This window comes from Podarcis raffonei, chromosome 14 (genome assembly GCF_027172205.1).
Source record: "Podarcis raffonei isolate rPodRaf1 chromosome 14, rPodRaf1.pri, whole genome shotgun sequence".
NCBI lineage: Eukaryota > Metazoa > Chordata > Lepidosauria > Squamata > Lacertidae > Podarcis > Podarcis raffonei.
The window spans coordinates 47734039-47748211 of NC_070615.1; the positions used below are offsets into that span (position 1 = coordinate 47734039).

The window sequence follows — 14173 nt, forward strand, 5'->3', positions numbered from 1 at the left end:
GGCGGGGAGGTCAACAGTAGGGGGCGCCAGAGCCAACGACAGGTTGTTGTTTAGTCGTTTAGTCGTGTCCGACTCTTCGTGACCCTATGGACCAGAGCACGCCAGGCACCTCTGTCCTCCACTACCTCCCGCAGTTTGGTCAAACTCATGCTGGTAACCTCGAAAACACTATCCAACCATCTCGTCCTCTGTCGCCCCCTTCTCCTTGTGCCCTCCATCTTTCCCAGCATCAGTGTCTTCTCCAGGGAGTCTTCTCTTCTCATGAGGTGGCCAAAGTACTGGAGCCTCAGCTTCAGGATCTGTCCTTCCAGTGAGCACTCAGGGCTGATTTCCTTCAGAATGGAGAGGTTTGATCTTCTTGCAGTCCATGGGACTCCTCCAGCACCATAATTCAAAAGCATCAATTCTTCGGCGATCAGCCTTCTTTATGGTCCAGCTCTCACTTCCCTACATCACTACTGGGAAAACCATGGCTTTAACTATACGGACCTTTGTTGGCAAGGTGACGTCTCTACTTCTCAAGATGCTGTCTAGGCCTGTCATTGCCCTTCTCCCAAGAAGCAGGCGTCTTTTAATTTCGTGGCTGCTGTCACCATCTGCAGTGATCATGGAGCCCAAGAAAGTAAAATCTCTCACTGCCTCCATTTCTTCCCCTTCTATTTGCCCTGAGGAGCAAAGGGGCGGCTGTTTGTTGGGACTGGTAGGCTGGAAGGCGGGGAGGTCAACAGTAGGGGGCACCAGAGCCAACGACAGGTAGAGGCATTGAATTATGACTTTGTTGTTGCTGCTGTTGCTGCTGCTGTTGCTATTGTTGCATGGTGATGCACAGGGTGTTAGGGATGGGGTAAAACCTCATGCTCCTTCTGCGGTAGTTTGTCCACTCTCGGTCTCCACCAGGGGCATCTTGCCCATAGAGGCAAGTGGTGCGGAGCACCAGGGTGCCAAGTTACATATCCACATGACCACTGTTCCTTGCGCATTTTTCTAATCTATGGGTTGTGCTGAAGAAGATTCCAGCGAAACAGTCAGATTATCCGGGATCACTGTCCGTTGTTATTCACCTACTACTTTGGCACCATGAATGCCTAAAAAATGTTTTACCGCTTAGCCCACAGGATAAGATCTATTGCTTTGTTTCAACCATAGACTTATTATACTTCTACGGACTTTCAAAGGTTGACAGACGTGTGTTCAATTGATTTCAAATATATTAGAGAATTTACAAGTGGACACGTTTTGTTTTTGTTACTAAATCATGTATATTATGCAATAAGAATTACACTGCTATCTAGTATACTGGTCTGCGTGTTGCTTGTATTGTTTGTTTTGTTTTGTTAAGTTCTGGAGGGCGCCAGAGAAGAGGCGGAGGCTGGGCGTGGCGCCTCCCGGCATCAGCTCACTGCCCTTGCCCACCTCGCTTAAGCAACGCCACGCCCTCCAGCCGCTGCCCACCTCCTCCAGCCCTGCAAAGCTGCCAAAAAGGTCAGCAACTCTGGAAAACGGGGGGTGGGGGTGGGGAGAGACCACCAGAGGGATCTTTGCACCACGGTGCAGGATGTACTTTTAAAAATGTATATATATATTATTAGTTGAATATAAGAACAACATATAATCAAATACAAGCAATAAAATAGTTTCCCCTAACACCCCCCCCAAAAAACCAGCCCCAGCTACATCCAGGTAATTACATTAGTAATATAATCAAATGAAAAATTATTTCTACAGTTGCTGGTTTACAAAATATCATTCCACATGCTCCCATGTGTCTGAGGTGGTTTAAATGCATGTTCTTTCTTTGATGCATATGTAATAAAGGAGGACCACGTTATGTAAAAGTTATGTAGTTTCTCACATTCTCTCTTTTTTTTAAAAGATATTTATTAAAGTTTCCAATTTTTTATACAAACAAAAAACAAACAAAGAGATTAAAAAAACCATATAGTTCATAAAACATACTTTTCAATAACAAATTTCTCTGACCTCCTCATACCTCCCCTTCTTGTATTCCATTTCAGATTATTTGTTCAGCAAATCCTTAACTTAAAGCATTACAGCTTATAATATCACCTTGTTTTCTATCCAAACCTTTCCCCCCCCCCATGTTCCTTTATATCATTACAGCTAGAAACCACTCAATTTCAATCCAACATCATTCAGCATTCCTTAATTTTACAATATTTCTGTAAGTAGTCCTTAAATTTTTTCCAATCTTCTTCTGCCGACTCTTCTCCCTGGTCACGGATTCTGCTCGTCATTTCTGCCAATCCCATACAGTCAATCAGTTTCATCTGCCATTCTTCCAGAGTGGGTAGATCTTGCGTCTTCCAATACTTTGCAGTTTCTCACATTCTCTTTCACGTACCCTTTCTGTTAACTTTTCCATCAAAATTAATTCCCAGACATAAGCATACCAAACGTCATATAGGTTCACGTTTAATGTGCTCCAGTGTCCAGCCACAGCAAGACGTGCTGCAGTTATAAGATGCACAGTTAAGTCTTTGTCTCTAAGATTTTGTGCATCATCTGCAAATATAGAAAGCAATGCTATTTTGGGATCAAAAGTGATCGATTGATATGTAATTTGTTCCATTTGCCGGATGTACTTAAGATGGCCCTGGTCCCCATCCTGCACTCAGCTCTCACCTGCGGCTCATAGAAGCTGTGAGACAGCAACCGCATCCTGCAAACGGCTTTGACTGGTCAGCTGAACCAGGTAGCTGATGGGCCTTAAGCCCTTGGTGAGATGGGGAGCCTGCACACGAAGACAGGCTCTGGAAGATTGAGTGGACAAGACCAGGAGTGCGTCCAACAGTCAAGAAGGCGGTTTCGGCACGTTCTGTAGAGGGAAGGGAGGGACAAATGGGGCTCATCCACCTGGGAAGGTAGCCAGGGCCAGATTTAGGTTTGACAAGGCTCTAAGCTACTGAAGGTAATGGGACCCTTTCTATGTCCAGCTGTCCTTTGTCAACAACAAATGGTCGCTGTTTTTTGTGTTGAATATATGCTTGATGTTAATTTACGGACCTAATACAGTGGTACCTTGGGTTACATACGCTTCAGGTTACATACGCTTCAGGTTACATACGCTTCCGGTTACATACGCTTCCGGTTACAGACTCTGCTAACCCAGAAATAGTGCTCCAGGTTAAGAACTTTGCTTCAGGATGAGAACAGAAATCGTGCTCCGGCGGCCCGGCGACAGCAGGAGGCCCCATTAGCTAAAGTAGTGCTTCAGGTTAAGTACAGTTTCAGGTTAAGAATGGACCTCCGGAACGAATTAAGTACTTAACCCGAGGTACCACTGTAGGTATCTAAAGCCATTTGCATATAACAAAATGTCAAAGTAATTGTTCAACTGAATTGTTGAATGGGGGGGCAAGAGAGTGGGGTCCTAAGCTATAGCTCAGGGGTCCCCAAACTAAGGCCTGCGGGCCGGATAAGGCCTGAGGGACTCGTTTATCCGGCCCGCAGCAACCTCCGTCACCCGCTCTGCGCGGCCACCCACTTCTGGGTCGGAGGAGCACCGGAAATAGCTTGTGCGCATGCGCAAGCGTTATTTCCAGTGCACATCCGGGTTGGAGGAGGCTTGTGCACATGCGCACAAGCTATTTCCGGTGCTTCTCCGACCCGGAAGTGTGCCAGAAATAGCATGTGCGCACGCGTATGGGCACGCGCTCCCCCGCCCTCTGGCCCGCTGCGCGATCGGCGCTGGAGACACCAGCCCAAGGCGTGGTCAGTTTGCTGACCCCTGCTATAGCTTGTTTAGCTTATACGTAAATCCGGCACTGATAGCCCATCTAGGGGAAGGAAAACTCTGAGCCTAAACCTCCATTGCCTTGTGGATAACTTTGGGAGAAGAATAAGCTAAGAAACAAAGCCTACACAAATCCAAGATGAGGTCCATAAAACGGTTGGATGGTGTCCTGTACGCCGCCTCCTGGCAACTCCTGCTGCCCAGCTGGCGCCAAAGGTCTTGCTCTGCTTTTCTTTGAACCAGTGAGGCCAAGAGGCTGGGGGGTCTTGTTGTCTGGGTAGCCCAAGCCCCCCAGCCATGCTGCCCAGGCTTGTGCCCCGAGGAAGTCACTTGTGTGATGCTAATGCAGCGTTTTGACTTCACCCCCGGAGGCTCACTCCATTGTCTCTCGAGGCAGACGAATGCCAACAGCAACACAATTATATGCGCCTGTTTGCTTGTCTGGCTATTTAAAAGGATAAGTTTTCCTTCTTGTGCCCTGGGGCTCAGCGTTGGCTCCAGGGACATCTGGGTCTTCCTGCTTAACTCTCTTTCCTTGTCTATTTTGGCACCTGTGCCACCCAAACCAACTGTTCCCCGGCTCCCACGTGGGGCTTTATCACATGCTTTAGTAAATCTGCACTCCCCCACCCCAATGAACAGAAACGTTTTTGTTTGGTCAGCTTTCCAAACATTTCAGGAGAGAAATAAAAGTTTCTCCGGCCTTAGAAAGCTGAGCAGCAACAGCGCAAAACTGTGCCCTTTATCTCCCTGCAGTGGACAAACTAGGTATTGCAGCGCATGGACCAAGCCAAGCTTTTGCCAACCTGGCAATGTTGCGAGTTGTAATCCAAGACGTCTGGAGGCTGCCAGGTTGGATAAAGCCTGTCCTGAATGATATCTCTTCTCAGGATATAGTCATGATCATCATCTTTCCTTAGCACGCACCAGACACTGTGGGGATAAATTTCTCAAACCGTACGGACATCATCCTCTCTGCCTTGCCATTTTCTTTCAGCAAGCTGTTAAAAATTATACCTGAAGGAAAACAGCGCTTTACCTTAGGGCTAAAAATAATAATAAATAACATTGCCATTAATGTAAGCATTCTTTTAAAATGTGTGGAGGTGCATTTTTAGTATTGTTATTATTAATTGTATTTTTATCTTCTCTTCCTCCAAAAGAAGTACAACAACCCTGCGAGGTAGGTCAGGCAGAGAGGCACTGTCTGGCCTGAGATTGGTGAAGGAGTGGATGATTTGAACTCGACTCTCTTTGCCGATCAGAAGGTCAGCGGTTCGAATCCCCGCGACGGGGTGAGCTCCCGTTGCTCAGTCCCTGCTCCTGCCAACCTAACAGTTCGAAAGCACGTCAAAGTGCAAGTAGATAAATAGGTACTGCTCCGGCGGGAAGGTAAACGGCGTTTCCGTGCGCTGCTCTGGTTCGTCAGAAGCGGCTTAGTCATGCCGGCTCCCTCGGCCAATAAAGTGAGATGAGCGCCGCAACCCCAGAGTCGGCCACGACTGGACCTAATGGTCAGGGGTCCCTTTACCTCCCCACTTCAGCACATTGCTTTGGTTTCTTCCTTACGAAGACATTTTCATGAAATGAGAGAGGGAGGAGGCAGGAAAACACCCCCAACCTTTCTGTTCACACATACATTTTCAGATGACTGCTAAGGGGGTGACATTGGTTTGCGAATGGCCCCATAACAAATAAAGGGGCGTGCCCTGAAACTTTCAGCACCACTTCCTGCAATGTCTCACCAGGGGTAGGCGCTGCTCCTAATTCTGGATTACAACTGTCAAGGAGAAAATGGATGGAGAGGAGCCTTTCTGAAAGGTAGCCCTGTACAGAGAGGCTTTTAATATCTGATATTTTATTATGCTTTTCTATTTGTTGGAAGCCATCCAGAGTGACTGGCGTGATCCAGTCAGATGGGTAGGGCACATTTATTTATTTATTTTTTCTCCCATGCTAGGACTTAGTGGGGTCCTGCAATGGAACAAAAAAATGGGAGGTTCAGAAAAGGCAAAAGAGATTTTCTGCACCTAGCTGACCCCCACTGGTGCAAAAGATGCAGAGATGGCCATTAACTTAGAAGGCTGATTTATTGTCCAAGGTTGTTCCGAAGGATCAACACTGTACCTATGTGCAGAAACTGGGTTTGTACTGAGATTGTACTGACACACTGCCCAGTGGTGTTCACAGAAAGGGGGAGGATGTTAGTTTCTGTGTGTTGCCGCTGTGCAGTGCTCTAGAGTCACAAGACTCTGTTTTGCATTCCAGAGATTCCAGGCTGTTGGAAGTCTCACGGAAGACAGGAGAAGGATGTGACGTTACTAGTTTCCTGCTCCTTTGTTTTTTTCAGTAGCTCTCTGCTTTCACAGAGAGAGCATGTTTGTTTCTTTTCTGTCTGTGTAGCTAGAAAATAAAACCTTGCAATGTAGCTCATCTCATCACTTCTGCTGCTTTGAAACTCTGCTGAATGGGAACGTGCTTGGAGCCTTATCAGAGGCTCAGGTCGTTAATTATCGTCGGAGGACTCACCGGAGGAGTCGCTCGGTCGTAGCGGAGATTCCGACAGCAGGGAGCGGAGGAGCTATCAATGGCTACTAGCCACGAGGGCCGTATTGCCTATGGGGTCAGAAGCGGCATATCTCTGGGTGCCAGTTGCTGCGAGTCATGAGTCGGGATGGAGCTATTTGCACTCACATCCTGCTTGCAGCCTTCTCAAAGGTCCCTGGTTGGCTGGAGGATGTTGCCTTTGGCCTGATTCGGCCGCCAGGCTCTCCTGATGTTTTTAAGCAAAGTGGTGTATGCAGGAGCAGGAATGGTTTGCTCCCAGAGGGAGTTTGAAATGAGTGTGTTTAAGACATGGGTAGGCAAACTAAGGCCCGGGGGCCGGACCTGGCCCAACCGCCTTCTAGATCCAGCCGGCGGACAGTCCGGGAACCAGTGTGTTTTTACATGAGTAGAATGTGTCCTTTTATTTAAAATGCATCTCTGGGTTATTTGTGGGGCATAGGAATTCATTCATATTTTTTCCCCAAAATATAGTCCGGCCCCCCACAAGGTCTGAGGGACAGTGGACCGGCCCCCTGCTGAAAAGGTTTGCTGACCCCTGGTTTAAGAGGTGGAACTGGAATTGATTCTAACCAGCAACAGTGCTGATTACGACAGCGGTTTCTTCATCCCTGTCCGCCCCACTCATTCCCACACACACACTTATATCCTAATGCTGATCAAGACTTTTTTCCCTCTCCACTCCGTCAAGTGCTTTGGAACAGCACCTCTTATTTTGCAAATGAGAAGGACAGAGAACAAGTCTTATTTATTACTGCAGAGAGTAAGAGTCAGCCAGCTGGCAGCCAATGAGCGAGTTGATGACTTAGAAGATGCCCTTCTGGAATTTCCCAGCTTTATAACAGCCTCTTAGCTGCTTTTAGACCACCTGTTACCTGCAATTTTAAAAATAAATAAATCCACAGGGACTTGTAGGATGCAGTGCACCCCCTCAAAAAAAAAAAAAGACTTCTTTAAAGTTGTTATTCTTTTTTGCATCAGGAATGTAACAGCAGCAATAAAAAGTCAACTTCTACTCCCATTTTCCAGACAGGAAAACTGAGTTCATGAGACAGTGTTTTGCCCAAAGTCATCCAGGACTAGGGTGAGATTTAAACCCTGAACTCGCAAAGCCATCTAAACCTATCGTTGCAGATTTACAGCTGTGGTTATCCAGCGGTGACACACTCTGCACATGCTCAAGGGATGCTTTTCACTTGTTCTGGGGCTGCTGCTAAAATTCATGGTTCAAAAAAAACCACACCCTTTGAGCAAACATCCACACTATACATTTAAAGCACTATTGTGCCTCTTTAACCACCATAGAGAGCTCCATAGAGACTGTCGCTTTTATAGAGTGCTAGGAATTGTATCTCTGGGAGCTCAGAACCCTCAAAAAACTACAGTTCCCAGGATTCTCCCTGTGTGTTTGGCTGTGCACACATGACCGTCTTAAAACACACATAAGACATTCTTTTTCTCAATCTAGATGGAAACTGTGTTGTTGTTTTTAAGCCACCTAGCCCAGCATCCAGCCCGTGGGAAGACTGCAGTTCCCAGCGGAAGCAAAGCATGGCACATATCGTGCTTAGTGGCCATTGACAGCTCTATCTCATGTGTTTGTCCAATCCTGTTTTAAAGCCATCCAAACTGGCGCCCATCCCTGCCTCCAGTGGAAGTGAGTTCCATAGTTTAACTCAACTCTGCATGAAGAAATACTTCAGAATCTGCCAGTGTTCGGATTCCTTGGATGTGTCTCCACAGCCTTCCAGCGGGATGGCAGAGCTTTAAATGTATGGTGTGGATGCGCCAGGGCTCAGTTTTATCCCTTGCAGAGCTGGGGGGGGGAGCCCTCCTGGAAGTCCCCCCTGCTGGGGAGGTTTGCCAAGGCCTGCAGCTTTTGAGAAGTCAAGGAAGGAAAATGTAGATGCCAAGCTTGGAGAGTTTGCAGGGAAAAAATGACGCTGTCTCTCTCCAACTGAAAAACAGCCGAAATTAGGCTGCCCCCCTGTGGATGCTTACTTGAGAGGAAACCTCGCTGTCCCCAGCAGGGCTTACTTCTGAATAAAGGCGCTCTGCATTAGGCGTAAATGGCATTTGTTCGCTCTTGCGCCTAAGCGTGTTGTGGACCCTCGCCTCTCCCTCGCTCCCCTTCCTCCTTATGTGCGCGCCCCGGTTTGAGACTGGAAGCTCCTCGGGGCGAAGACCCTCCCCGACCCTCTTCTTCCTCCTCCTCCTCCTGCCTCTCTGGTTCTTTCAATTATGTAGCCCGCTCGCTGGCAAGCTAACGACCTCGCTCCCCCATATATCACACGCCCGAGCTCAGGGGGAGTGCCTCTGCCTGACACGCCGAGCGCTCCAGGTTCAACCCCCGGGACAGACCCCCGCCTGATACCCTACAGAGCTCCTGCCAGCCAGTGTCTGCCATAGATGGACCCAGTGGTCCGACTCCGCAGAAGCCACCTTCCGATGCTCCCCCTGAGCAAACCTATCTGAAACCCTGGAGAGCCGTTGCCAGCCAGAGTCGACAATATTGAACTGGATGGACCTAGCAGGTCACTTTCCTATGTTCCCCGGAGCAATCCTATCTGAAACCCCGGGGAGCCTCTGCCAGCCAGTGTCGACAGCACTGGTCTCGACGAGCCCAGTGTTCTGACTCAGCAGAAGCCACCGTCCTCTGCCTGTGCCCAGAGCCGTCCAAAACCGGTCCCGACTTCTCCCTGCGGAGCCGCTTTGCGCACCCGGGCGAAGCCCAGCCCCTCTCTCGGCGCGCCCTCCCTTCTCTCCCCCGAAGGGGCGGGCCGGCCGCGCTCCGCGGCTATATAAGCAGGCGCGGCGCTTGAGTTTACTCCAACTGATCCCAGCCTCTCGGTGCGCTCCTTGCTGGACCTGGGAAGCCGCTGCCAGCCTGCCGTCTCTCGCCTCTCCGCCGCGGCTCCTGCTCCTCGCCTCCCGATGCGCCTGGCCGAGATGATCAAGAAAATGGGTCCCAGCGATTCGGAGCTCAATATCCCGGCTAAGAACTGCTACCGGATGGTCATTCTGGGCTCGTCCAAAGTGGGCAAGACGGCCATCGTCTCCCGCTTCCTCACCGGCCGCTTCGACGACCAATACACGCCCACCATCGAGGACTTCCACCGCAAGTTCTACAGCATCCGCGGGGAAGTTTACCAGCTCGACATCCTCGACACGTCGGGGAACCACCCGTTCCCGGCCATGAGACGGCTCTCCATCCTCACAGGTGAGAGGCAGGACCGGGGAACACGCGCGCCGAAGGGGGCGAGAGGGGTTTGGGGTTGGCTGCAGCAGGCGGAGCGCATCAGCGCATCTCAGAAAAATCAATACTCCCCATTGTTACTATTAATCTTAGAGTTAGTAATAGTATTAATAGCTCCTCTCTCGGTTTGCCGGCTGTTTTCCAACTTGTGCAGATGCTTGCGAGCCATCCATCCCCAAAATACGACGCTGCTCATGTTTTGGAAATGATTTGAGAATTTGCTGCTCCTGGTCTGTAAACTCACGTACCAGGCTCAGCGGATTTGCTGGTGTTTCAAACACCTGTTGATAGAGGCTGAAGTGCGGAGAGAAAGAGAGCAGAAACTAGCGTGGGAAGCAAAAGCGTCCCTCAGGCAGGGGTCTCTTACTGCCTTTTGCAGTCGGAATGGCATTTCAGTGCTGCCGATGCCCTTTGGAATCAATGTGCATGCAGCCGAAATGCTTACTTGGAAGTAAAAGTCGCAATGTGTTCAGTGGGGCTTACTCCTGGGTAAATGTGCATGAAGATTGCAGCCACCCAAGTGCTTTGCTTTAGTCCTATCATCGCTGCTTATTTAATGAACGGGGCAGTTTGCAAAACCAAAATCCAAAACCTTTGCAATTTAACCTTTGCAATTTTGCAACAACAATATCCAAAACCCTTTGCAACTCCCCAGTTCCTTAAAAACTGAGCAATGCAAGTTTGAGCTCTTAGCTATTATTATCTGCACAGGTTACATTGCAACTTACTTCTGGCTTTTGCAATCAATGCCAGAGCAATCTTTTGAAAGAGAGCAAAGGGGAAACGCGAAGGGAATTTATCTGCCAAAAGGAAGGTTACTGGTGAGATTTTGCTCTCCCGTGTACCATTTGAAAATCCTTGCAGGTTTCCCACAAGAATGTAGATTGGCTTGCCACCTTTCCAGCGAAAGGCACACTTCCAAAATTAACACATTTGCACAGGTAGATGGAAAAACATACGGCTTAGAGGGCTTCCAGGCAGAAAGCAGTTCTTCCAAACACCCAACCACTCCACCTGCTGGCTTGCTTTGGTTTCTCTGGGGCTAGATGGGTGCGCACAGGGAATGCTTTCAAAAACCTACCGAGATCCTAACCTTGTTTCCCATCTTCTTCCATTTCTGCAGGAGACGTCTTTATTCTGGTGTTCAGCCTGGACAACCGAGACTCCTTCGAGGAGGTGCAACGCCTAAAGCACCAGATCTTGGAGACCAAGTCTTGCCTGAAGAACAAAACCAAGGAGAACATCGATGTTCCCCTGGTCATCTGCGGGAACAAAGGCGACCGCGACTTCTACCGTGAGGTTGGCCCCCGAGAGATTGAGCAGCTGGTGGGGCAGGACCCCAAAAAATGTGCCTACTTCGAGATCTCTGCCAAGAAGAATAGCAGCTTGGACCAGATGTTCCAGGCTCTCTTCACCATGGCCAAACTGCCTAGTGAAATGAGCCCAGACCTCCACCGGAAAGTCTCCATTCAGTACTGTGACCTCTTGCACAAGAAAACTCTCAAAAGCAAAAAGTTTTTGAAGGAAGGATCAGGAGATAGTGCCGGAGACGCCTATGGCATCGTGGCTCCCTTTGCCCGCCGGCCAAGCGTCCACAGCGACCTCATGTACATTCGCGAGAAGACCACCCGGGGAGGGCAGTCGAAGGACAAAGAGCGCTGTGTGATCAGCTAAGCCTCTCCTGCCTTAAAGACCTTCCCAGCGGAGACGGGAAGCCTCTTGTTTACTACCAAAAAACTCTTGCCAGCGCTTACGGCGGCGGCAGAAGAGGCAGCATGCGCCTTCTCTGCCAAGGGCGGCGACGCAGCTCCCATGCCAAAGGCCACAATTCCTCCAAGCTCATTTCAGGGGACTCTTTTTCCAACGGCTCCCCGCGATTTCGTTTTTTTAGATTTTGGAGGTGAGCTGTCTTGGGATTTGCCAGCGGGAGTTACCTGGCCTGACAGATGGACTTAAGAACTTGAACGTGGAGAAGAGAGAGACATTTGCAAGAAAGGGAAAGAAAGAAAAACTTTGCGGGAAGGAGAAATGTTTCCCTTCCTGTCTCTCTGCATTGTATTTTGTCTTTAAAGTACTTGGGGGGGGGGTTCGAGGGGGGAGGGGAAAAACAGCCATTATTGAACTGTGAAGTTACACTCAAGGCTGTCTCTTTGTGATGTTTTCTGTGGAGCAACTCCAGAAGAATTTAACCATTGTTGCTGCTGAAAATAACCTGCCAAAACTCTCTATTGCACCCCTCAGCCCCAATGTTTGGGACTATGAGGGGCTTGTTTTGGGGAGGGGGGGAGTTGGCTGTTGAAAAGCCGCTCCTTGTTTACATTCGCCTTTCTCTGTCTTGATTTTTTCTCTCTCAGAACGAGAAAATTGCATTCAAGCAAACAGGCACTTTATATGTCGAGCTTTTTCTGGTCCATGGACTTGAACAAAATCGCAGCTCAGTGTTTCTTGCGACGAGCTTTGTTAATATTTTTTTTTCTACAAAAATAAAACTTTTGAAAATAATGAGAAATTGCTTTGTCCGGCTTTTGGTGTTTCCGAAAAGGGAGGTTGCAGCAGGGGGGCTATTTAAACAAGGACGGGGTGGGAGGGGGGAGCCAGGGTGAGGGGTCGGGGCATCCCCACTGGGTGTAACAATCTCTCGTCTCCAATCCAGAAGTCTGGATTTTTATGAATCCCCCAAGAATGTAGCTTGGTGGATTTAATAGCATGGGGGGGGGGCAGGAAGCTGATGAATCCAGCATAACATGGGGAGGGGTGGGGGAGCTTTGATGAATTCAGACTTGGGGAATACAAAAGGACCACGTCAACAGACAAGACCAGAAACTGTCTTCTGAGTGACATGTTGTCACCACGCTGTGAAAACAAAAGTTTCCTACAAGCAACCCTTGCTGTTATGTCACAGTTTCCTCTCACCTTTGGCACAATCCCAAAGTTTCTTTTACGAGGTAGGGTGGGTTCTAAGGCTGCAGGTGAATCTCCGCAACCCAAACAGCCTTCCCAACCCAATTGTCAAACAAGACCGTTTCCCTGAGGAGCGACATCTATTGGCGACTTATGGCAACACCCCCCCTCCCGTTAATATCACAGTTTTTAGCAATCTTGTTAATAGGAAACTGGGAGTTTATACTTCTCTAGGAAATGTAAACCCCACCCCCATCCACTCTCCAATGCCCTGCTCAGTTCTACATCCCCATCTATAGTGTCTTGCACAAAATGGTGGCTGGAAGATACTACACATTTTGACACTTAAGAGCTACACTTCTGAACATTGAGGAACCATTTAACTATCCTGGCTAATGACTAACCCACTGCCCTCCATAAATCCCTTCACAGATATCTCAAATAACTATAGACACCGGGCAGCAATCCTAATCACACTTACTTAGAGCGTGTAAGCTCCATTGAACACACAAGGATTTACTTCGGAGTAAACATAGATAAGCTCCATCTGCAAGACGTAGCAAATTGGACACTTTTGCGGGGGATGGACCTTAGCTGGATTCGTACAACCGATCATTCAGGGATGCTTACACTAAAGTAGACACACTGCAATCCAGGTTTAAGCTATCCATAAAAAGGACGTCAAACATTACAGGGGCAAGTTGGGGGTGGGATGAATTGGATGGTTTACAAAGGGGAATACGGGTGGAAAACTCAATGAACAGGAAGCCAAAAGGTTGCCTTATTAAAATACATATGCCCTTCTCCCCACACCGCCCCAATTTATGAAACATGATATCAATATATAGGTATTGGCAAAAGCAATTGAAGTGGAATACGCACACTGGACCATCTGCTGTAGTGTCAATGGTTAAGAATGTTGAACAAGGATTAGGGAGACCCAGGTGCAAATTCTCCCTTGGCCATGCAGAAGAATATCTTGGCCAGTCGCTCTCACTCAGCCAGCCTACCTCACAGGGTCGTTAGGAGGAGAAAGCAGCTGGTCCAGGGAGGGAGATGAGGGAAGGAGAATAAGAAAATGTAAGGCTTAGAAAAAACACCACCACCACCCCTTCATTGATTGGGACGAGTCAAAGAGTTCATGTCACAGAAAATCTTCCATCTGACGGGATGTTAAACATTAAGAGATGTTTCTGAATGCACATGCCTCTCGCACATTCTGTTCCCACTCCCTGTTTTATATACGGAAAAAGTCAAAGTGAGCGGGACGGTTTGGTTTGGTCCTCAGCCAGAACAAAAGCCAGCCAGATTTATGAGCCCAATTCTTCTTCACACCTGGTCCAACCCCTTTATACTTTAGTCTACTTTAACCCCAGAGGCCGCCTTATACTGAAGTAGCTCAGTACTGTCTACACCGCACAGAGGTCCCACGGCCCCTAAGTGCGTATAAACACAGAGCCCTTTCTTGTGTGTTTTCTGCTAAGATTTCTAGGCCACCTTTTGGGGCACAGCAGCACTCAGAAAGTCCGCAATCAGCATAACATAGGAAATTGGTGGCTGAGAAATCTTTAGCCCTTAAGAATAAACAGTACACCTTGTCTCCGAACACTGCCAGTTAAATGAAGTAAGAATACACTTACAATAGAGGCACACAATTGTCTGGAGGCCATTGGGAGAACCCTGGTTTAGGGTTGCCA

General features: G+C 48.5%; 1 protein-coding gene across 1 annotated transcript; it reads left to right on the forward strand.

Annotated features, from left to right (window-relative positions):
* The first annotated feature begins 9140 nt into the window (after nt 1-9140).
* Nucleotides 9141-12084, forward strand: RASD1 (ras related dexamethasone induced 1). Its single transcript, XM_053365282.1, has 2 exons — nt 9141-9539; nt 10699-12084. Exons 1-2 carry the CDS (start codon nt 9254-9256, stop codon nt 11247-11249), a joined length of 837 nt encoding a protein of 278 aa, XP_053221257.1. The 5' UTR covers nt 9141-9253; the 3' UTR covers nt 11250-12084.
* The last annotated feature ends 2089 nt before the right edge of the window (nt 12085-14173 follow it).

What these genes read in the sequence shown, in the direction of transcription:
- RASD1 (XM_053365282.1), top strand. Translation starts at nt 9,254, where the DNA reads ATGCGCCTGGCCGAGATGATCAAGAAAATGGGTCCCAGCGATTCGGAG. An exon ending in ACGGCTCTCCATCCTCACAG is followed by an intron (nt 9,540 to 10,698) that starts GTGAGAGGCAGG and finishes CCATTTCTGCAG; the next exon opens with GAGACGTCTTTATTCTGGTG.